The 25773-nt window shown below is 39.8% G+C and overlaps 1 protein-coding gene across 2 annotated transcripts in view; it reads left to right on the top strand.

The window, feature by feature from the left end:
- Positions 1–21175, top strand: part of LOC139936327 (carbohydrate sulfotransferase 14-like) — a 45740-nt gene extending 24565 nt beyond the window's left edge. Inside the window, exons 1-2 of one of the 2 annotated variants that reach the window (XM_071931120.1) lie at positions 2034–3113; positions 16391–21175. In XM_071931120.1, the coding sequence (XP_071787221.1) occupies positions 2694–3113; positions 16391–17290 (1320 nt within the window). In that variant the 5' untranslated portion in view covers positions 2034–2693 and the 3' untranslated portion in view covers positions 17291–21175. Of the gene's footprint in view, positions 1–2033; positions 3114–16390 lie in introns of those variants that run through there. The other variant, XM_071931121.1, reaches the window with a different exon arrangement.
- Positions 21176–25773: the final 4598 nt, after the last annotated feature.

Raw genomic sequence — 25773 nt, 5'->3', positions numbered from 1 at the left:
ATTTACTAATCCGTTATTGTAAATACCTTTAGGTATTGTGAGCATGGTGGAGGAGCAAACTCTCGGCGTGCTCTCTTCATGAATCGAACCCACGACCATATATTGCATGATGACATGACATATCCACGTAGCCTGTGTTGACTATATAAACGAGTGATTTTGTACATGTGCGTTTCTGGCAGGCAAGATACTACACTGGTTAAACAGGGAAACTATGAACTGTTATTTGCTCACATTACACAAAAGTAACAGCTGAACAAGTTTGAGATATGCCTTTTTTGTACATGCCCCCCAAAAATGCTTAAGTCTGCTGTGTATACAAAAAATAAATTCTGCAGGAAGTCCAAGCTCCGCAGCTCTTTTTAAACTAGTGATGTCACCGGTTACATGGTCTAATGACATCACTTGTTAACAACATCACCAAACAACACACCAACAATAAATGCATTGCCGTCAACTGAGTGCAAACGGGGTAGTGCCAAACCATGCTCAACCATGTGTTTCAGAGCGGCACAATAGCAATTCTATGGCAATACCAGTATGGATCCCGAATGTGTAAGGCCATGGTTAGGCCTTCTCTTCCCAACCTCTCAAATGGCGTAAGCCACGCCCCTCTTATGACACTACCGAACCTGTTGCTGAGTCGAGTACCCACATAATATCTATGAACAGAGTTGTTGAATGTTACACCATTTTATGAAGAAACGATATTTTTACATGTGTGTAGTTTGAGCAGAGGGCAGACAAGTGAGAAAACCAGCTTCGCGCCTTTGATACATGGTTACCTAAAACTTTTATGTGTGCGCATCAAAGGAAGACGATGAATGACTTGCAAGTTGTTCTCATTTCGAGGTGTTTTTGACAAGTTAGGGCTTTTGACGTTGTCCTAATTACACCTTCAAAGAAAATATGTACTCGGCCTTCATAGAAAATGGCTTTGTTCAGGCTTTGGAAATGGAAGTTTATTTATTGTCAGCTGCTGAATGGCTGCATTCATGAAAGAACAACTCATGAAAATGATAATAATTCTGAGCGTTGGTGACTGCCTTGCTCCATGGTGACTCATACAAGAAAGAGACCTTGTATTATAGTGTCGGCTTCCGAAGTGCTGGTTTTTTTTTTTAGCACAGGACACTTTGCAGTGGCCATACACAGCTTGGAAGTTGTATTGCTGCACGACCGCAATATCGTGTACAGAGTCCTTCGTCAAGCAAGACATTGTCGTGTTCTTATGTAGGGACTTTCTGTTTGAAATCAACTGGTGTTATTTACAGACTGATGTGCTGGAAGCAGAGCGTGCGATACTATTTCAGGATACCTGTGGGAACCAACACGGCATGTAGCGTGCTCTGCCTGGGCTGGCCCTTTGTCGAGCTACGTGGTGGGCTGACTATACTGAGAAGTTCCATGGTACCCTGATTTTGTCAACTATATAGCGCAAGGACGATTCAATCAGCACTCATAACTTTATTGACTCAGACGATCACCCCACTTTGAAGTTGTCAGATTATATGTGTTCTTTCTATGACTCTATCAACAGAACAAGTCTGATTCTACCTCCCCGCTCCATGTTCCATGCATAGAGAACTATATAAGAAGTCTCTCGCGCCAATTTGGACCTCTCGTTGATTCCTTTAATTAGTAACACTGCCTGCTGTTTGTTTCTGGTGACTTGTTGCGGAACGGCGGAAGTCGTCCCTAATCATGGACCGTCTGACCCCCTTACTTTACCCGAGCTGATAGTGGTCAGGGGAACACCGTGTTATCTACGAATGTGCTTTGTGTGACGGTGTGAGATGCGAACTTTTGGACCCTTGTAATTAGACACTAAAGTGTGTTTTTTGCTTTGTGTGTTTATCCGTGGTGTGGTTTGAGTTGGACTCCATGGTTTATTGCTGAGTTATTGCCATGGGACTCGCATCTACGACCGCAGTCCGCGTGAGCTATTAGAGAGTCCTTCTGTTTTGTCTGAATGTCCGAACATGAGTGACTTGTCACTCCATGCTTGTGATGCATTGTAATGTGTGGACGTGACGTGGACCAAAAGCTTCGATTTTTTGTTGTAGAGGAAGGATTTTGAGATCAATATTTTCACCTGAGCGCACACAACAGGTTAATTCCTCGTGTGGATTTCACAAATTTCGCCATCGCACAAATCGATGAAGCATACAGTGTGTGGCATATCAAAAGTCAACGGATCCCAGCTTGCGATTATAGTGGTGTAATAACTTGTTTCCACGATATAAATAAACCCATGCGCGCAGATCTGGGTGCGCATGACTCGACACGCATTTTATAGGGCACAGTTGCCGTTCAGTGTAGTGGAACGCCTTGCATTGACAAAGTGTTCAGTTCCCTTGCTATTGTCAACCCTCGTTACTACGGTGGAATCTTCATGGGCACCAGTGTAATTCAATTTGAACTACAAACCAGACGTCGAAACCTTCATTGTCTACAGCTGTGCTACATTGTGCTTGTCGATGAAGGCAACTATAAACTTTCCCGCCGCAAAGACATGTGTTGAACACTCTACGGACCGAAGTTCACCTTGAAATTACTGTAAAAGGATACCAAAATGGCATCAGCACGATAGTATGAGATTTTTCCCTTGGTGATAGTGCGGAGGAATTTTGTGTTGGACTCGCACCTGCCAGACCAATTTTTCTGGCCCTGGCAAAGTTTTTTTTTCCGGCATGTCGAACAAAACTCTCCGGAATACGCTGACTTGGTTCACTTTTGTCGTCGCTTCTGCCGTTGTGTTTGTCTTAGGAATTTTTCAAGGATGGAACCCCGACAGGCGGACAACGTATTACGTTTACGACGGTTACGATGCTGCGCCACCCACCCCACCGCCCGTCCTGCTCGTCCGCCGCCGGGGAGGGGCGACGAGGGAGAACGGCGTAGGCGCTCGGCCATTGCCGGTGGTCGGTAACAAAGTCCGTGAGCTTCACTCCAAATCGCTAGATCCCGGGTTCGCATCCAGTGATGGCGGGCCTTCTGAATTCCGCAGTGATTACGTATTTAATGAGACACGTGGACTTTCACCCCAAGGATCCATAAATACCAGCGCGGGAATTATACGAGAGTTTAGCAAAAAAGTAACAAAATCAAAGGTAAATATGTTGGGTGACTCATTATATCAAATATTGCTTTAATATAAAAAGGATGTACTGTTTTTATGTAACAGCTTTTAATCGTGGGTGATAACGACTTTAAAGGTGCGTAATCATGGCTTGATATTCATGTATATATAGACGTAAAGCCAAACCTGGATCACTGTCGAGCTGCATGACGATGCAGGCGGGGTCAAGGGTATCTAGTCTCAGCCCTAAGGTGGTGCCGCAAGGTTCCATTCTGTGTCCATTTGATGATGCTCATGAGTATTTATTAAACAAGTTGATTTGTTGAAGTAGTTTTGGTATGAAATGGTAAATTTGCCTTTTCACACATGTGTGAAAAGGGCTTCCTGTATGTTCTGTCATACATTTTTGTACGTGTGTTTTTTGTAGTTATTTCGACTGCTTCAACAATCAAAACAAGCCCTCGGTTTTCATAACGTGCGTTCTCTGAATACAGTCTCGTAGTGCATACAAAGTTATTAGGGTTTCTTTTGTATAAAAGGATTGGTTCTTGTGACACTGACAATGAGTGAGCTTTAAGATTGAAACTCGTCCAAGTTTTGATTCTTGTTGAAATTTCTATGCCACTTCCTCGTGATGAATCTAAATGCGGAAAATACCCTCTATTCTGAGTAATGAATCTGAAGCGTCAGAAAATTACCACATCACCAGAAACAAAGAAGTAAAAGCAAAACAAGTCAAAGAAAAACGAGTATCATGTGTAGTTGCCAATGAGTTGTTGATTGACAGGCATTGTAAGGACTGCTAAATAAGTCGCTTATCAAAATATCATTATACTGGTTTGTGAAATAGGACCTTGGGCATAGATGTACTTTGATAAAACGTCTTCCAGAATGATATTATCTTTGCTGCCTTCATCGGCAGCATGACGCCTCAATGCCCCTGCTAAATCCCCGAAATCACACAGCATGTGACACCCTTCCACTAAAATCATGGCTACAACTATATGGAATATGTACATGAACATGTACTTTTAATACAGACTTTCAGCCAGCGAATTGCGCAAATATGATTCTGATGTTTCTTAAGAAAAATGACACCCTTTCACTAAAATCCTGGCTCGTCTATGTTGGGTAGTAAAACATAACATTAATACTATACCCTTTTTCAGCGAATAATGATCTCAAATTGCCTACTAGTTCTAATGTTTCTTTGGATATTGACAACCTTTCACTTAGATCCTGGCTGGGTAGGTACTTGTGTGTAACAAATATAGCCTTCGCCGATTTTCTCAAATTGCATAATTCTGATGGTTTTGTTTTGAATAATGATATCCACAGCTCAATCGGGTTGTGTAATCTCCTCTCTCGCAAAGCGGCTTGTCTCATCCGGGCACTCGTTCAGAACTGAGGGTCTAATTAATGGCAAGATCATTGAGAAGGTATCGCGGGTGATTTTCGGAAGCATGTATAAGAAATGGGTTAATATTGTTGGAGGTACAGGGTTGGTCCTAAATAAATTACACACAACTATGTTTCAATTTGAAAGCTCACTGGCAGTTTAAAGGCACCTGGAAATAGGATTTTTTTTCTTTTAAACATAAGAGTATATGTTTATTAACAATAAAACAATTTTTTGAGTAATTGTTTGTCACGATTTATATGTTAAAAAAGAATAATTAAGTGCTTGGGGGTTGACTCCGCCTACCCCTTTTGTGACGTAGGAAAAGGAAGACTTTGCCTCGATGCGTAGATAAACACACGTGCAAAAGTACATGTAATTCTAAGACGTGAGTTTGTACGCTGCGAAAAAGGTTTTTTTTCTGTCATTTTTCCGGCAATGCCGACCAGGTGTATTGCTGCTGGATGCAGCAAAACAACTAAAGATGGGGTCAGTCTTCATCTATTTCATGCAGATCCCTAATATAGGCGGTTGTGGTCTGCGAAAGTCAGATTAACTAGAGCAAAGTGGTCCGGTCCGACGTCTTTTTCAGCGCTATGCAGCGAACACTTCGAGCCGTCGTGCTTCGAATCCGGGATACACCACTCATTTGACATGACGAGAAGAGCCATTCTTAAACACGACGCCGTCCCAACAATTTTTCCAGCTAGTGGGAAATCGAAGAAGGTATCTGAAAGACGTAATGTACGGGGGCCCGACTACAAATTTTCTCTTCAAATATCGCGCCTTGAATTACGTCACGAACAGCGCCCTCTCGGGTCGGGGCCTACATTGTAAATTTGTAAATACAATCAAAACTAATATTTTAAAACCTTAGTTAACTTTTTATTCACATTCCTCTCGTAAAAACACATATTTTAGTGACAAAAGCTTTATTTTAAAAAAAATACCACTTCCAGGTGACTTTAAATGCTGTCATTGTCGAAAGAAAATAGCATTTCAGCAAAAAGAATTTACAAGCGAAATAAGGCCATGGACGCCTGTGCACTTTTTAACCGCATAAACATAGCAATAAAAGAGACAGCACCTACTGCTCATGATATTAATCAATTTATGTCTAGTCTAAAGGGCCTGTACTATAACGTTTAGTAATGACACTCTGAAAAAATAATGGCTTTAAAAAACTTACTTGGTAAGACGTACCGCAGCTTTATAGTAGGCCTAATGCATTTTGCGAAACTTTACTTCGAAAAACAAATTGTTCACAGGTTAGTGTTATGGTATATTCAATTACCGAAGGCGTAGGCTACAGTGCCTTTAAAGGAACATGTTGCCTTGAATCGGTCGAGTTGGTCTTTGAAAAGCGTTTATAAAATGCATATGGGTAGAAAGATGTTGTAAAAGTAGAATACAATGATCCACACAAACATGCCTCGAAATTGCGTGGTTTTCCTTTTACCTCGTCGACTAACACGTCGGCCATTTATGGGGGTCAAAATTTTGACTCCCATAAATGGCCGACCGTGTTAGTTCTCACAGTAGAAGGAAAACCACGCAATTTCGAGGCAAACTTGTGTGGATCATTGTATTCTACTTTTAAAACATCTTTCCAACCATATGCATTATATACAAAACGGTTACAAACGCTTTTGTTTTGACCAACTCGTCCGATCCAAGGCAACGTGTTCCTTTATGACATACTCGCTGGTTTTGACGTGGACGTTTAACTTGCCACCTTGTTTATCACTCATCATCTGTGCGTTATCAAAACAATCACTTGGAAACATTCCTCAGGATGGTTGGCGCTTGTCCCCGTTTTAAAGGCCGTGACCAAAGCCAGTAAATTATCCAAATATTTACCCATACATATTTGTCTGTAGTTCATTTCTTTTCAGGCTTGTAATTTCTCGTTTTTCGCCAATTTTAAGGTATTCTCAAAATTTTCTTGAGTGCACATTTTTTTGTGTGGAAGATGTAGAGCAATTTTGCTTGGTTTCACCCGGCCTACTCACTGTGTGTAAATGTTATTCAGTACTAGTCCTGTGATAAATATCCTCAAACTGATTTCTCGGTGGAATTCGAACCCATGACATTTGCCATGAGATACCAAAAGCGGAAATAGATTGTCAATCTCTTGTGTTTTTAATGTTTCATCATGTGCATGGTGATGCACAGAGTCTTTTTATTAATGTTACATCTTGGAGGTTATGTGTCTAGAGTACACTGCAAAAACTCGGGTTTTATAATTTGCACCATGCTTGTTTTCACAAATCTTAATTAAGAGAAAATCAATAGTGTGTTGAAACTACACCATTGTAATTGTTTTTGGCAGAAATTAGTGGCGTTTTAACATTAATTTAGATTTTTTTTTTTAAGTATCTATCCTTGTGACAACACCCATGGTGTTTTTTAAAAACCTTGTACAGTGCTTAAAGGCAGTGGACACCATTGGTAATTACTCAAAATAATTATTAGCATAAAACCTTTCTTGGTGACAAGTAACGGGGAGAGGTTGGTGGTATAAACATTGTGAGAAACAGCTCCCTCTGAAGTGCCATAGTTTTCGAGAAAGAAGTAATTTTCCACGAATTTGATTTCAAGACCTCAAGTTTAGAACTTGAGGTCTCGAAATCAACCATCTAAACGCACACAACTTCGTGTGACAAGGGTGTTTTCTTCTTTCATTATTATCTCGCAACTTTGATGACCGATTGAGCTCAAATTTTCACAGGTTTGTTATTTTATGCATATGTTGAGATACACCAACTGTGAAGGCTAGTCTTTGACAATTACCAATAGTGTCCACTGCCTTTAAAATTCCATTTTTTGTTCAGGATTGTTCGCATGAGTCTAACTCTCATGCTTGGTTTGGGTGTAATGGGTCGTACAATCCTTGAGACGTCCACCTCGTTCTAATATTAGGGTATTACCATGGAGGTAGGATTAATCCTACCTCCATGGTATTACAACCAAACATTCTAAGATTATGACAGGCGGCTTACATATCCTCATACCATAAATAGCTTGATTTATATAAACACCAGTCTTCCCTTTCCTTTTGACGGTGTAAATATATTTACAAGTTGCAAAATCACCAGATATAATACGGCATTGAATTTACCATATGCTTTAATCTTGTTAAAGAGGGACTTAGAGGTCAATTTTAGGTTTGTGATGCACTTATTTCTAAGAAGGGTCATCGTGATAGTGGGCGAAATTACAAGACCAGAGTTCACAAGAATGAAGTGCCCCATCTTAACGTATAGGTCCATAGAGTGATTTACTTATCAGGGCTTGGTATTTCTAGTTCCCTGTCTTACGTAGCACTTAAAACGTCACCATGACTTATAGTCTGTATGTGTACTTAGGGAAGGATTTCTTTTGTAAAGGTGAAGTTCAATGCTGTGTTGATACAATATTATCAGTATAAGAAAGAACTCTATTTAAAATATCCCTACAAAATAACAAGGTCTGTATTTCTGATGGTAAAGTCTGTTTTACTGTGTATCCGGAAACTGTAGTATGTTGCTCTGCCTTAGGATAAATTAGTGGCATTTGAAATGGCGAACATCGTAGCCGATTGACAGCTAGTTATTAATTAACGACTTGAGATTCGAGGGGGGAATGCAACCATGATGTTGTTTTCCTTAGGCGAAATATTAGGGGAACTTAATAATACAGTGCTTAAACCAATATAATAGTTGGTTTGTATTGTTGGTTTATCATGAGGTCTGCGTTATCCCATGGTTATCCGTTCCAAGAAGGGATTTGTCGAGAGCGATATGATCCTAATTCTTAATCCGATCTGAAGGTCTTTTGATTTCGATTGTAACGATTGAGTAGGCATCCTTTGAAAATAGATTTAGCTTGGATAACAGGTAGATTTATATGTACAAAAGATCATTTGAGCAAACTTAGAGCACCAGTGACGGTTTTAACAATTTAGGTCCTTAAATGGAGCCCTGTGGAACCCTTGCTCGCGTAAACTTAACAGTGTCGTTCTTTACAAGATATGTTCGATTGACCAATTGCTTAAGAGTGCTACCCCTGCTCTAAATCATTCAGACAGTGTCATTATTTTCAAATTTAATACTGTAATGTATTTGAGTATTCGTGTTCACAATAAAACAAAATGTTCTGTTTTAAGTGATAAGGTCTAAAATATTGCAACATCTACACAGCCAGTACGTGCAAAGTGTATTAAATTTGTCAATATTTAAGGTGGATAATACATCATAAATAGTGTTATTTTGCACAGGAGTTGGACTGATAGTTCTATTAAGTAAAAACTGCTTCCCCAAAGGTTGAAGAACTGTCTGAAAAACTATAACTTTACGAAGTGTCTGTAGGCCTCCATGACATTTGGCCCTATTTGAAACATCTGTACTGTAAAGGTCATGCATGTACATGTATAATGTAGAAATGTACCATTAGCCCTGGCGGTCTTGCACTTTCTTATTGTATCTGTGTATACAGAGGAAGAGTCCTATGTAATTTGCAGTATGTAGGCCCTACTGTATGATGCATACTGTTCACGGACATTTCAATTTAGTTATTAGTTATTTTGAACAAACGGCTTATTGGTTATGTAACTTAGATCCAGGGTTAGATCATTACAGGTGACCGACTACGGAGCAAGGAAAACCATAGAGCTAGGACCTAGCTCATGGAAAAACCAAGTCTGCGAAAGGACCCAGGGCAGTAAATATTGATAACCTTGTGGCCCCTTGCAATGCGTTGGTCATTGGTGGTGGTGGGGGGGGGGGGGGGGTGGGGCTGCGAGCGCCCTCATATGTTTTTAATTAAAACTAGACTTATTCATCATGCGTCTCCTTCTGCTGGAGTAGAGACCTGCGTCAATGTAGTGCAAGGCGCCGTTAAAATACTGTAGGGGGTACGATGTGGCTTTGCAACCTCGTACGGTCTGAAATCGATACTCTACAAAAATGTTCATTTTGTAAACGGTATGCTCTTATTTTCTTATCTTCCGCTGACTCAAGGTCCTCATTCTCGTGAATGCCCAGTGTTGCTTGTCTAGTGTTGCTTGCCTCCTGTTGGCGGGTTGCTGTATCTGTCAAAATTTAGGTCTCTTAATTTGCACAAGTCGTAAAAACCGTAGGTCTATAACAAAACGAATATGTATAGCCTTACCTACGACCTACGACAATAAGGGAGCAACTTTAATCATAGAGGTCGTTTCTCTATGCTTCAATCATCCGTTGGAGAAAAACATGTATTTGTGTCGTCACACTGGCGTGTCTAATACGTTCACATCCATGAATGGTTCCTAAAACCAACTAAACAACTCAAAGCTTACATATTTTCCGCTTCATATGAAATCATATTGATCTTTCAAGCTATGTCTTTACGCAGATAAAAAAGCGATATTGTACCAAACTTGACCCCAAAATGTAAGAGGTCGGCCGTATGTTAGTGTTAGAATTGAGGAGTTGCTAGAATAACAAATAATGCATATTTTCATTGTTGATATCGGCATTCTTGCAACCCATTTTGATTGAAAGGGTCGGTAACATAAAAACGCTTCAATCAATTTTAAAGGCACTGGACACCACTGGTAATTTAGCATAAAACCTCACTTGGTAACGAGTAACGGGGAAGGTTGATAGTACAAAACATTGTGAGAAACGGTTCCCTCTGAATTAACGTAGTTTTAGAAAAAAGGGTAATTTTCCACGAATTTGATTTTGAGACCTGTATAGCTTTTTAGGGCTCGAAATCAAGCACACAACTTCGTGTTAGAAGATTGGTGTTTGACAATAACCAATATTGTCCATACAGTGTAAATTTTGTTGTTGGTTTGGGGAAAAGTGGGTCCTCCATTTGTGCTGTTCTCTTTGTTAGAAAACAACAGCAGATGTTGTTTTAATTGTGCTTACAGTTTCGATCCATAATTATGATTATGTGGAGAGATTTATTCGAAAGGCGCCGATTCAAGTAGGAGTTTTAGCTTTGCATGAGATACTTTCTAGTATTGGTTTGCTGTATAACACCGTCCGTGTACATAAAATTAGTAAAACTTTGAAATTTTGCAGGGTGGGGTACAATATTATAAGGTTTGCAGTCACACAATGTTCATGACTAGGATTTGAAACTTTGCGTGGTTGAGATACAACCTTGTACATTACATATCCTTTGAAATTTTGCATAGTGACAATGAGATACATAGATCTCAACTCGAGTGAGGTTTGTAGTATAACGCCATGTACAGTGTGCGTGGGAAGGATTTGAAGCTTTAGATTGTAAACCATTCAGAACCAATAATCAATAATCAAGTAATGATCAATTATGGAGACTAATCAGGACGCCCCCCCCCTTAAGAACCCATAAGGCCCAATCCTTTCACGGAGAGCTTGACAAATTGAGGCTAATTAGCTTAATTGTCGTAAGGCATTCAGCAACTGAGTGCTTTAAGTTTGTGAAGTTTACAAAACATGCACAGGTTACACAAATCTGTTTGTATTATATAATACTTACAGGCAGTGGACACTTTTGGTAATTACTCAAAATAATTATTAGCACAAAAACTTATTTGGTTACAAGGAACAGGGAGAGGTTGATAGTATAAAACGTTTTGAGAAAACGGCTCCCTCTGAAGTTGAGAAACACTAAGTGAGAGCACTGGTCTTTGGCAATTACCAATAGTGTCCAGTGCCTTTAAGATGCGTGTTGATATTCCCGATGGCTGAAGTATATGGTCGTGCACCGTGTCCCGTAGAGCATGCATAGATCAGGTTATCTTGTCCGGATAAAACAGGGGAATAGTCAAGGGTTTGCATAATAACGTTTTCCCAAACTGTCTGAAACATTAATTAAGTTGATCCCAGTCCAGATCAAAGTGAAAGAGGAAAACTTTTTAAAGGAACAGCATCACGAATTGATTGACGTCACCCATCACACACAAGGCCACGAATTCCTGCCATCTTTGTCTGGTTTTATTTAGATGCTTTAACATTTTAGAATGAGAAATTTGCCGACTATAATGGCATGCAAGATGTCTGGATAATCGTAATAACATGTAATTAACATGCCGCATGCTTATTAGTATCAGTGATAGGTCTATATTTTTCAATGAACTTTTAGTAAGATACATTTGTTGTTATGGACTTGGCATAGAGTGTGTTACATCAATATACTCGGCTATACAACCTTATTCGAAGGGAGTGGGTAGTTAGGTGTACCAGTTTAAGGGGAGGTATACGTCTGGTAATCACTCTTAAAATCATGGGCAACACACATTATTGATTATAAACCCACATCAGTCTTTGATGGTTTTTGTGAAAACATTTCACTTCTAAGTAATGTCGTTATGTACAAATGTATTTTCGACTAGATGTTAAGTTACGTAATCCATCATGTGCATGTTCATTTATATAGACCATGTGATCTGTGACATCACGTTTACCAAAGAGTTGCAGAGGCTTGACAATCCTGCAGGCACAATTTGTACACAGCCCAATGGAAAAATACATCGATTCTATGTATGGATATTTCACTGTTCTTTTTTATCGACTTCTTAAATGAAAAATGAGCTTCAGAGCCTGTCCTGTCGCATTGTTTACAACTCTTGAATTTAAGTTGAATTTATATATGACAGACACTAAAATTTACCATAAATATGACAAGTTTACTGTTTTGCCTGGAATGCACAAGGTCGCTCTTTTTATACACAAAGATTTGTATATCATGTGTATAGGCCTACACAACTGTGGGGTTGCATTGTTTGATTTTATTCTGTGCTATCTTTTCTCAATGATCCAAAACGGCCGTATTGTTAAAGGCAATGGACACTATTGGAAATCACTCAAAGTAATTATTAGCATAAAACCTTTCTTGGTGACTAGTAATGAGGAGAGGTTGGTGGTATAAAACATTGTGAGAAACAGCTCCCTCTGAAGTGACGTAGTTTTCGAGAGAGAAGTAATTTTCCACGAATTTGATGTCGAGACCTCAAGTTTAGAACTTGAGGTCTCGAAATCAACCATCTAAACGCACACAACTTCGTGTGACAAGGGTATTTTTTCTTTCATTATTATCTTGGACGTTCGATGACCGATTGAGCTCAAATTTTCACAGGTTTGTTATTTTATGCATATGTTGAGATACAACAAGTGAGAAGACTGGTCTTTGACAATTACCAATAGTGTCCACTGCCTTTAAGCACCAGTTTTGATAATACTTTTTCTTTTTGATCGAACATAACATCGACGATCAATCTTATCACGTTTTAAGTAAACAGTGACTGACAATCGACAACTGACCGGTATATTATTAAAAACCGTTGCGCATCGTTTTCACGAAAGACGCCAACACCATATAAACTGTCAGTTTGAAATAATTGAATTCCTTAACAAAACTCGCGATTGGATTGAACTGTAGTGTCGAGCTTTTTCCCCAAGGCATGCCGGTTCTAGCGAAGGCATTTCTTTTCTTCATTGTCCATTTCATTCAATCTAAATTGCATCGTTTATCAGTTGGACGTTTCATCGCCTATGATTTATACCCAACTTAAGAAAAGACCCAAAACAGTGCCCTCAGGTCTTTTTTGGCTTTTGTTGTATTTTTTTTCCAGAGGAAATCTGATTTCAAAATGAACACAAGCAGTACACCAGTCTCAAGTATGATTTATTTTTCTTGAACGTAAAATGTCAAAAGCTTGTAAAGATCCCCGGAAACAGCTGACAAGTCAAAACAATAAATAGTGTTATCGCTCGCTTTTCTATTATTCCCAAAACACTCAACTGAAATGGTGGCATTTTACTCTTTTTTGAACAAAACAGTGGGTTGAAAAAGCATGCGTTGTTCACCTTTTTAAAAAAATGTGTGTTAATCCATCGATATAGGAATTCCAAGTGGCTTTGTATGCTTTTTACTTAGTGCATTTTTTGACCTGCACTTTTTTGTCCATGAAGAGTGTAGCTATTTTGATTTGGGGCAACTGAAATAAGGAACTGTTTGGAAGCCAATGGTGTTTTTCAAGAATTAATATTTCTCAGTACAATTTGTACTGCGAACGAAGCCTGTAGTCTTGTCATTTATCTTGAACTAAAATTGTTTCATTTGTATGGTTACCGTAGTGATTCACGCAATGCCTTTGCGTGAATGTTTGACCCTTAATGGAACTGTGTCGCCCTGTCATAGGTGTAGGGTGAGAGATTTCCCCAGCCAGGGAAAAGCTTCGGAGTTTTTGTCAGGGACTAAGTCACTCATGAGCATGATGATGATGAATGTCTCAGCGTGCAATGGGTATCAATTATGCAGGTCAATTGAAGTTGTCAAGGACTTCATTTTCAAACTACCAACTCAAACGTTTTCTATGATGAAAATTGTACACTCTTCATCAGGGAGCTTCATATAAGCCATACCTCAAACAAGTTTACTGGATTGTAAAGTAGCTTTATCTGTATAGGCAGTGCCTCTGAAAATGTTTGAACTTTTGACAACCCCTAATGCGTTGATTTTCAGATAGGATGGTCAAGTATGGCTAGCTGATAACAATGTTAGGCGTCATTACCCAAAGCGAGATAGGCTGAAAAATATGAGTTGGCTTGCGGCGCCGTGACTGTTGTTGTTGTTGTTGTTGTTGTTGTTGTTGTTGTTTTTGGTGTACTTTGTTGTAACTTTCATCAAAATAAGCAGTCTCATGTGTTTAAAAAAAATTGAAACACGTGCACAATCCAGTTGAACGATTATTTGTACCAACCTAACAATGACTGACTGATACTTCAAGGAGGCAACGACGGCGATTACCTCCATGCCCCTTGGCCATTGCCTTGGTGCCCTTGATATTCTTAAGAAGAATTACATTTTTCTCATCATAGGGTGCCCTTTAATAAGGATAAATGGCCTTGATACCCTTGCCCTTTCAAAAACGAATCAGTCCTATGTTAGTTCCAGTCCATTTCGGAGAGCGAAAACAACCCATGGAAATAGGTCAACGGCCTCATCCGAGAACTACCCTACCCCTCCCTGTGAGAGCCAGCTGTATGCACATGTGATTATAACGTGTAGATGGAGACAGCAATAAACTCTGAATTGTGTGGTTTAGGGAGGGGGGGTCTGGCCTTCGCAATCTTGAAGACCCTCGAGACGTTCGTTTCCTCATCGAGACTTCCTGTTAAGACCGATATTAGTAATACAGTACAACTGTCTGATCTAGAAGACCTTGGACAAGTTTTCTAGACGATTTGGAGCAATGGTGTCTATCGCAGTCTTTTGCTTCCTTCATGGAGTAATGCGTTGAAAGACCTTCACAAATTGAAAATAGAACATACTGGTTAATGTGGCACTAACTGTACATAAAACTCATTCCGTCTGAAGTACCTGTTTTGTTTGTTTGGCGTACCTCATCTTGATTCAAACCAGTGAGTGACTGTAGCCATGCAGCAACCAAACAAACTCTTTAGTCGATGGGAATGGGTTGTAACTTTGCCAACATGACTAACGATGACGGAGCGTGTTCCCCGACAGGGAATGTAGGCCCTAGGCACCTATACGTCTGATAGTTAGTTTTGAAATTGATGGCAATACAAACTTACTCGATTAGAATTACATGAGCTTTGTCGAAAGTATAATATAAAGCACTTTCACAACAACAGCTTACAACAATAGGAATGCTTTACTGTACCTATCATGTTTTCATTTTGTGTACACGCCTTCACCGGTTTTCTGGGAAAAGTGCGCGTTATTAATCCATATTATTGTTATTACCTTATTGCTTCTCATAAATGAACAAGGATTTTCATTCCTTCACTCACAAAAGGAAGCTAATCAGCAGCAGAAGTTTTGCAACATATTGAAGGTTTACCATATCTATAGGCAGTTTAATAGAATAAATGGATATCAAGAGCAGATGTTTGTTTTTAAACATTCACAATTGACGTACATTATCTTGATTCAAAGAGAGTAATCACATCAGTAGCCGTGCCTTTGCCAACACACTGAATATGATGTACATGTACAATACTCATAGTGTACAATATACCTTTATAACGACGTCATTATAAAGCAAAACTGTTGCCAGCCTCATCAAAGACGGAGACCGCCCTGGATTTCCGGACAGTTTTATTAAATTAACGCACACAGTTGTCTTCTCTATAAGATTGGTATGGTTGGGGTGAGGGAGGGGGTGATATTGCAATCACATGGCGTGAGATGTGGCCTTGGGGGAAGGAAAATAAGCAGGAAGGGGCTATCTACACGTTAACGTTAACATTCTTATCATTAGAACAAGTTATTGGGTCGGAAGTTTTTGCATGTGGGAACGGAGATCGCATTTGTGGAGCTATTTTAGGTACAAAAGTTGTTTCACCATTAAGGCAACCTTCTACTTGATATTTTCGTGCTGGGTACTTTGCACTTGGTACAGGGTGACTTGTTGGTACCTGTTGATTGGTACACGGTGATTGGTACCTGGTGGTTGGTACATGGTGGTTGGTACCTGATGATTGGTACCTGGTAATTGGTACCTGGTACTCTGTACCTGGTACTCTTTACCTGGTATTTGGTACTTGTTGTTTTGTACTTGGTACCTGGTGATTGGTACCTGGTGATTGGTATCTGGTGGTTGGTACTTGATGATTGGTACCTGGTGATTGGTACCTGGTACTCTGTACCTGGTACTCTTTACCTGGTATTTGGTACCTGTTATTTTGTACTTGGCACCTGGTGATTGGTACCTGATGATTGGTAGATGGTGATTGGTACCTTGTGATTGGTACATGGTGATTGGTGCCTGGTACTTTGTGTGTGCTGATTGGTACTTAGTTATTGGTACCTGGTGATTGGTACTTGGTTTGTATGAAAGAAGCAATAACCGGTGCCCCCAGTCCCACATAGGTTTATGGTTTCAACATTAATTTTCACTTTGTATTTGAAACTTTGTTTTCCAGATCACCAGGTCCATTCGGAATCACACCTTGCAGTCCATATGCCGTGCCGAGGAAGTGAACGACGTGAGCATGCTGGACCGCAGCCAGCGGGACCTACTGGCGCGTCAGATCATTGTGGACGACAAACGCAAGTTCCTTTACTGCTACGTGCCGAAGGTGGCGTGCTCTAACTGGAAGCGCGTCATCAAGTTCATGCAGGGTACCATCGACGACATTGGTACCAGGCTGAAGATGGACCACAAGAACGGACTGGTGTTTTTGGACAGCTTTTCCGAGAAGGAGATCAACTATAGAATTAAGAATTACTACAAATTCATGTTCGTCCGTAATCCAATGGAGAGACTGTTATCGGCGTACAGGAACAAATTTGGGGAGGTGGCGCTCAGCCAATACAAAGACAGATACGCTCCTAGAATTATACACCGCTACAGGGGGGAATGGGATGGGAAAAGCAACAATATTACCTTAGAGGAGTTTATAAGATTTGTTATTGATTCCCGGACTAGGACCATGGACCAGCATTGGAAGCCCATGCATCTACTATGCCATCCATGTGCCATGCAGTATGACTTTGTGGGCTCCTTTGAGCAGCTGAACGCAGATGCGGACTTTGTGCTGGACAAGATCAAGGGGGACACCGGAGCGTACTTCCCGCGTCGGCAGGACTGGTACAACCCGACAACCGAGGAGAAGATGCAGAACCTCATCAAGGACGTCGACCCCGTGTACATTCAACAGTTCGTGGACAAGTTCATATTGGACTTCATTACGTTTGGCTATGCGCCTCCGAAGCAGTACTACTTAAAACATAATCAACCTGAGAACGAGTTTGAGGAGGAGGACCTCATTGGTAACGAGATTGATAATGATGTGATACCTAGAGGAAGCGATCACTCATAGCGAGGCATCCTTTCGGGCCTTGAATTCCACAATTGAAAGGGCAAGGCCATTTCACTTTGCGAAAGGCACTTCCATTGGAAAATCTTAAAGTCAATGGGAAACTTTTTAAGGGACATCAAGGCCAAGACCAGGGGCAACATAGGCTATGACCTGAGTGGCCTGTGTGTATATTCCAGGTCTGCCCAATCCATTCATGCGGAACAACAAGGAAGGCCCTTCTGGTCCCGGGAAGTTGTTTGGAATTGACCGTGAAGCCGACGTGGAAGCACCGGGGCTTGTAGCAACGGTTGACGGGTCACTTCTGTGTCAGCTGTGGGGTTAATCCACATGGAGCCTTAATCCTCTGGTGACTTAAAATAATGGCGTCGTGTGGATTATGATTGAGCAATCCCTTCGCCGGCAACAAGTGCTGAACTTGGACGATTGAATTGAGTCTCCGGAAACTGACCGTGTAACATGTGACGTCACAGTCTTAGAGCCAGGAATTCCTGCAGGCACGATTTTGTAAACACACACAATGGAAGAAAACTTTCAAATCTTTCATTTAAGGAGAGTGCACTGTAAAAGTATCAACATTTTATATAAAGAAAGCGGGCACATCGATTATCTGTTGCACAGTTGTGATTTTAATAACTTATGGATTTCTGTGGAAATTATGATACAACAATGTGATATCCCCAACACATGTAGTATCTTGCCTGCTAGGAAACGCCATGGAATGTACAACGTCACTCTTTTTGTAAACTAATGTTTACATGGTCTATAGTTTACGAGAGAGAACGGTAGAATATCTTCAAAATGGTAACAGAGAATATAAACTCAGCCACTGCTGCCTTAACTTTTAAAATGGCGTCGAAAGAGATTTACTTCTAAGGCGTCTCTTGTAGTACCAAAGACGAAGCAAACTGTTTTTTCTGATTTTGATCAGGTGTTGTCCTGGCAGTTGTACCGTTAAAGTTTGAGGTTGATCAAATGGCCTAAACGGCGCCCTCTTGCTGCATTCTAATGACCCGAGTAACTTTCTTTATACTTCGCTGTAGCATGGAGTAGTAAGAATGTGTTGTTTTGTTTGAACTTTGTGTTGCCTTTTGTAGTTCGGTTTTGATTTGCAGTTTCTCTTTTATTTATGGTACAGAATGATTTAGCAGTTATGCATTAAGTTGTAACAGTCACGTTGTGTGTTTCAGAAAGAGATATATTTTTTGCACCATGATAGTGTATACAACCCTAATGTGGGCTTGTGTTGAACCAGTCCACAATGGGCCATAGTACAACGTGCTGTAATCTGTAGTATGGCCCAAACAAGGGTGCAAACTCATCTCGGGAATTACACCCTAATATACCCCTATAGGGGTAGTCCGTTAACACAGGGAATCTTATTTGGTCGCAAATGTTCTCCCTTTTTAAAAACGTTTGTTGTCACTTGGACCGTATAACTATTCAAGACACAGTTTCAGTTAGGCTGTGAAGATCAGATGTCGGCCCAAAGGCGAGGGTCAAAATTGAAGATTATCTGAAACCTTAGTTTTGAAGATCGTATGGTTCAACAAGATCTTTAAGTTTCAAACAGTTGGCATCAGGTTGTGTGTCTTTCTTAGCCAACATTTTGTTCTTAGTCTAATGGCCAAGTCAAAAACAGTATTTCCCCTGCGGTATGTAGGCAGGACTGCATCCGTCTCTGATGTAGTTTTAAAGGTTCAAACGGAAGCTTATGATGGGTTAATGACCTGCTGTTAGAATTGAAGAAAGGAGTAAGGGGAACTTAAAGGTCACCCGTGTTAAAAGGGGTGGTTTTTTCTCCCAGTTAAAGTTACAAATATTATTGTAACGGTTGTCCGCTTTTTCGAACAAAAGTTGTTAAGGGGGCTTTATTTGGCTGTGTACGCTTTGTGCACAGCAACTTTTGATCCGACTTTTGATCTATCATCTAGATAGGGCAATTGATTCAGAGTAAATGCTCACGGTTGCTAATTTATTCTTTGAGCTCTTGTATACTAATACCTCATGTACTGAAGAATTTTGCTGTGCGAAACATTTTTAATCGTGTCAATGCATTAAATGAAAATGTCATTAGAAATCCGTTTTTATAAGAAGTTTCGATGTGCCTAATCGAAACATAGCCTGATTAAACCGTGTGCCTTCATCATTCAAAATGAAAACCTCGTTCGGTTTATTTTGTCTTGAGAACTCGGCCAACCAAATCGATCAACAATTTCCATAGTTTGTACTTGTACTGTAGCCATGTGTTTCCTAGTTGATGAATGCTATTCACATGAGTTGTTAATTATTTTGTACTTGGGTATAAGATACTTGAATTATTCCCAACTGCTATGGTTCACATAAAATAAAATAAAGCATATCTCATAGAGCTGCCGCTAAGCACAAAAACGCAAATCCAATATTTGAGTTATCAGATTAAGGTTAAACCAGCTAAAATCGTTTACTAACTGTACCAACTATGCCTGGTATCCTGTTTATTTTCGCCTCAAAAGTTTTAGAAAACAGCCACACAATATGTTCCCAATATTTTCTGCTTAAACAGCTGCATGAAATTGGAGTAAGCTCGTCCCTTCGTTACTTTCAAGTATTATTTCGTAGGTTGGGATTTCTATCATCGACCCCCTTGTTTGAGGTAGTAAATCATTCAGCGCTTTAAGTAGGTGACCCCCTTCTGTCGACGTGTATGACTGATCTAAACCCCCTTAGTGAGGGAGGGGTGATTCATTGGAGGGGGGGGGTGTTTCATTGGAGAGGAGGGGTGTGTTTCATTGGAGAGGAGGGGTGCATGTAGTGTATTTTTCTGTGCTGGCGTTGACCTATGAGGTGTCCATGAAGTACATTCGCATGTGATGAACTGTGAGGTACATGTACACAAACATGTACATGTACACATACATGTACATGGATTAACTGGCTTTGGAACCGGTATATCCGGTCTGGAAGGCATTTCTTTGAAGGCGCCCTCTTTGGCCGGATTCTTTCAAAATGGCCGCCGGTGTCGGATCCTTCATACTATGGTCTGTTGACACATTCCGTTTGCGACGTTAACGCCGCAGTTGTTGTCGGCCAAATGCGGAACGGCTATCAATGCAACACTAAACAAAATCTTGACATAGACACATTAACAATAATATTCATGCAAATTTTATCTATAATGGGAATCTCCTGAATAAGTTTGCTAGAAATTATGATTTTTATTCCCAATTACGTCAACCACGTTTACTGGACATTCTCATCAGTAATGACAATCACTGGTTCAATCACACTCGTGTTTCAATAAAATCTTTCCAGATTCGTTGATGTCAATATTGATGGCTTCCGAAGGAAATCATTTTCTTGAGCTAATTCAAGAAGCAAACTTGTACAACATATCCAATCAGTTTTATGTTTAGAGAGAAGGGAAATAAATCAATTTATTATTGTTGAGTTATAAAATATTGAAACAAAATGTTGCTGTAGATTGTGATAAAATCTCACGCAAAGTAGTGTGAATTACAATTTAATAATGTTGCTAAATGTTGTAAAAATACTGTGCTGTTTTCTTCACAAATTGGCAGCTTGTGCCGTTTATTCATAAATTAATTAGCAATTTTGATTGTGCTTATAATTTTTTTTCAATTTCTAGAAGTTTGTAATTAACAGTTTCTTTGTTCTGTTCTGAGATTTCGGTTTAAGCAGATTTTTAGTATTCTGTTGATTAGAGACACAATGGTCAGACAGCATTAAATAGTATTTAATAAAAACTCACCTTAAGTAATCGTTATGATACAACCTTGTGTGTTTTAAAGAGTGAATTGTTTCCATTCCCCGTAGTTTCCAATACATGACCGGTAATAATTTCACCAAGTAGCGATGTCATCTTAGAGATGTTTTTGTTACGAATCACTCGCAAATTGACGTTTTTCTGAAGGGTGTTTTCTAATAATACGGACACTTGCAAATAAACACCAACAGATGAAAAGGTATTTAAAAAAAAAATAAAATGAGTAGTAACTACAAAATGTTGGCCTGTATGGAGATATGTTTAAGTGATAGTTTTACACTCATTTGTTACTTAAGAAAATATTGTCTTTGTCTCGAAAATACCAGCATATGTTTACTTTTGTTGACTTGTGTTACCATGGGTAACGGTAACTTACAAATCCATGGTTACGTTTAAACGAACAGTAGCTCAGAACGTCAGCAGTTGCCAAAGCTTTAATGTCAACAAAAGAGGGCGCTCGACTTCTGCACCGTGAGCCGCCGGTGTCCTTCGCTCGGCCCCAGCGGCCAGTCTATCCAGGACCGCTGGGATGGGCTAATCGCTTGCACAGATTCTTGTTAAGGAAGTACGTCATGTATGCAGTGCATAGAAATATGGTGCAGTGTTGAGTGTGATGCATGATGGGACTGCGCAGTATTAATCCAATGACAGTGCATGATACGTTTGCCCATCCCAGCGCCTTTGGTTAAAGCAAGGCGCTGGGGACGGGCGAACCGGTGTCCTTCACTCGGCCCCAGCGGCTTGTAGGTCTATAAGGCAATGCACTGGGGACGAGCGAACTAGTGTCCTTGGGAAATCGTTCCGCCGGAAATTGATGTCCCCCATATGGGAAATTAACATGGGGGTGAAGGAGGATGTTTCTAAAGAGGGCGCTATCATAAATAGTTAGTACACAGTTAGCCATGTGGGGGACAGAATCTCCGGGAAGGGTGGGGGGGGGGGGGCACCTAGAATCTCCTGCCACACCGGTGCCTAGGGACTAGACAAGTTTTTACCCCAGCCTCAGTCTGGGTCCATTGATGGTGCGTATAAGGCGGACAAACACTGGTTGCGCTATAATGGGGGCTCTAAGTGGTGACTCAAAAGCAAAGTTGTCATCTCTGATGGTCCTGACTGCATGCACGGGTGTAGCCCGACAGTTTGGAACGGGGGCATGAAGAATAATTAAGGCGGAGCGAGGGAGTCTCGCTTGAAATTCCACTGACGAGTGACGACCTCATTCTCAAGGTTCAGAAAGATGTTAGCCCTGGGCACAATTTCAGAAAGCAAGTATGCACAAAAATTGCTTAGCACAAAGAAATCTTGATTAGCAGATTTGTTACCAGCCCAAGATTCATAAAGTTTATATTCAGTTGGTGCATCACTTATTGTTTGCTACAAAGACGTTTTTGAGCAGTATTTTCTGCTTAACAGTTTGTTGAAATTGGGTCCTGATCTTCGGTCGATACCTGCCAGTGCCAGTTAACAAGGCCCGTTTACTGCTCGTGCAATGTATCGCGGCTTTTTAATATTAGTGACAACAAACTTGCCTCAGTGGATAGGTCTTTTTGCAAAGATTTGAAGTTTTGTCTGTTCCCGTCTTCTAAATTATCTGGGGCCCGGATAGTTTTGTTTTATGAAAAGTTGCCATAGAACGATCTCTTTAAGTTCTTATGTTCAATTTGTCCTTTTAATACCATATCCCAGGAATAACACGGAGGCCATTGTCTCTGATGGCCCTAGTGCCCCGTTATAAAAGTCAATGTAGACTGACTGGATTTGCACATCGGAGCTTCATGACAATTAGAATAAATATTCCAATCCATTATGTCGACCGGCACCATCCCCTCCCCGAACTCCCTTTGCTATAGATTAAATGTTCATGGAAGTTTCTAAGTCGAAAGATGGGCCTTACTTGAAATAAATATATTTTTCACACAAAATAACTTCTAATACTATAACTTGTATAATTATTTTAAAACGAATTTCGAAAACGCATTTGGAAACGAATTTCGAGTCTAATTTAAAATCAAATCGACCAATCAGTTTAGCAAAATATCAATGTCATAATACTGTGACTATACACTGTACTCTGCCAAAACCATGTATTGTGTACACTCCATGCGTGGCTTGTCTCATAGACTGGTCCCCTGACAACTGGTACGTGGTAACCCAAGGCGTTAAATCAAGGAACACTGCAGCGCCATTTTTGTGTGCAGTTTTCAAGAAGTCGCAAGGAACACGTGTGGTTGTGCTAAAGACTTCTCAAAATAAGGTACGTGCGTCTTGTTTGAGGTTTTTATTATTGCTAAAATGTTCTGTACTATTTCCTTTCCGTCGCTTGCTAGCTTAAATTCCATGAAAGTTCAGTGCTTTCAAGTTCTGTAAGGAAGCATAAAAACCGTGAACGAACGTGTTGTTGTTTATAAGTAAGTAGCATAGCGTCCTCATGCGTTGTAAAAAGGCCAGTCTCGTGTATTGTCGTCTGCGGGCAAGTTTGTTGTTGTTGAGACACCACGTTGTGGTAGACAACACCATTTCTTTTACTTTCTACATACTTTATCATTTCGGCGTTATCAAATCGCAGAATATAATAGAAATACAGAATAGAATTACACGTTTTCCGTTTTCTAATTAAAAATGGGCATGCCATCTCATTGTGGTGAATCAACTTGTGCAATGATTTTCAAGTACAAAACCCACACAATGTTTAATGTGTCCTATACCTGTAGCTTACTTTGCTCCATGAAACAAGTGTCGAAGTTTTTTTTAAATATAAATTTAGTTATTCATGTGTAACATACACCTTTCCATCGGTCTTACTTATGTTAAGCAGTTTGGTTCATGACTTTTGACCTAGACCTAGACCTTTTTTTTGGGGGGGACGGGGGGCACGACATACAGAATATCCGGGGGGGGGGGGGTGCGTTGGTAGCATCTCCTGCTACAATAACAATAAACCTAACAATAACAAGCCACTTCACTGGTAGCACCGTCGACTGTATCGTGATTAGTTACGACATTAGGACACACAAATTAACCACAGACACAAAGGTTGTTTGTTTGTATATATAATTGTTTGTATTTAATAGTTTATTTTACAAAAAAAAAACCTGATAGTTAAGCTTGATGTGTAGAAACATCCTTACAATATCAAAGCTTCGGACAACATGATGAGAGATACAAAAGAACATATTTGTGTACATCGATACCAAAGGCTTACCGAGTACTGTTTATAAAATAAGTAGCCATGATTTATATAAAATGCTGGTATAAAACAGATTTAGATTTTGAATTTTGATTTTGAATTTTGGTTTTGAACGTTGTCCGAATTTTGCAACCCTATAGTAATATGAACCTGTTGGACTCGATTTCACAAAATAGTGAGATTCACCTGAAAACGATGTTGTCAATATTGCCACTATTTGTGATTTAAAAGCCTATTGTGACATCACACTATGAACAAATAAAGGCACTTGACACTTTTTTTTAAGACAAGTATTCTCGCTTGTTGTATCGCAACATATGCATACAATAATATAATTTAAAAAAAAAACAGTGGGAATTTAGACTCAATTGGTCATTTCAGTTTCAAGAGAATGATGAAAGAAGAAAATTTGTTTGCTGTGAGAAGCCTAATAAAATACTTCAGGCCTGAAGTCTTTTATTATTTTCGTGCGAAATTACCTCTTACTCAAAAACTACGTAATTTTAGCGGTAGCCCTTTCTCACAATGTTTTTGACCCGTATAAGTATTTTTGAGTATAATTACCAATGGTGTCCAGCGCCTTTGAAGCAGGTTATATTGATAGGCTGTTCAGATCAATATTAGCTCTTGAGTGTGAAAAATGAGTTGTTAATAAGCACACAGAGAGGTTTTTGTTGTGGCACCACACTTAGCTGCATAGCAGTTAAGATTGATGCACATTTTAAAATTAATAAACTTTCTCTTTGTGAAATCGAGCCATAGGGTTCAGACCGTGTGAGATTTATCCTAAGATGAGTTGTTAATATGCCCACAGAGAGATTTGTTTGTGGCACCACACTTAGCTGCATAGCAGTTAAGATTGATGCACATTTTAAAATCAACTTCTTTGTGAATTCAATGCCTTCTAGAAAGTAGATAGGCCCCATCGAATTCGTACAAAAGTAGTCAACCAACGAAACACTGATTGTATGTGAATATATCACACAATAATATTCACATGAATTCATACTGCATAGTTTTAATGACAAAACGGCAGTGACTGGTGAGTAATGAATCAGAGTGACGTCATGGTTGGTGAGCTCTGTGATTGGTTGATACAATGCGTCGAAAGTAGCTTAGGAGAATTAATTGTGATAACAAAAGGTTTTTTCGACTGCTCCGAAAATAATGTGTACGTAGTCGGAGTAGAATAGACTTAGAAAGTTAATTGTTGCACTTGGTACTGCTATAAGTCTTCAATAGTTTGCATCTTCGACATTTTTGAAATTTTGTAATTTTTCCCCAAACTACAGAATTTGTTCATAAGCAAATTAGTGTTTTTTTAATTTATTTTTAAAGCGGCAAACCGTTCGCGGCACCCTTAGAATCAACCACAGCGGTTCTCGATCATCAATATGAACCCAAAGAACTTTAACCAATAATGAATGGAAACACAAAGATACTTTTTTTTTGCCAGCAAGAGTTGAAGTTTTACAAGTATGGCAAATCAAAGTTGTAGGCAGTAACGCAAAGTCTCCCCAGAAATGTTGCGAC

This window comes from Asterias amurensis, chromosome 4, assembly GCF_032118995.1.
Source record: "Asterias amurensis chromosome 4, ASM3211899v1".
NCBI classification, from domain to species: domain Eukaryota; kingdom Metazoa; phylum Echinodermata; class Asteroidea; order Forcipulatida; family Asteriidae; genus Asterias; species Asterias amurensis.
The sequence above is the reverse complement of the archived record's forward strand: the minus strand, read 5'-3'. Positions and strand labels throughout refer to the sequence as shown.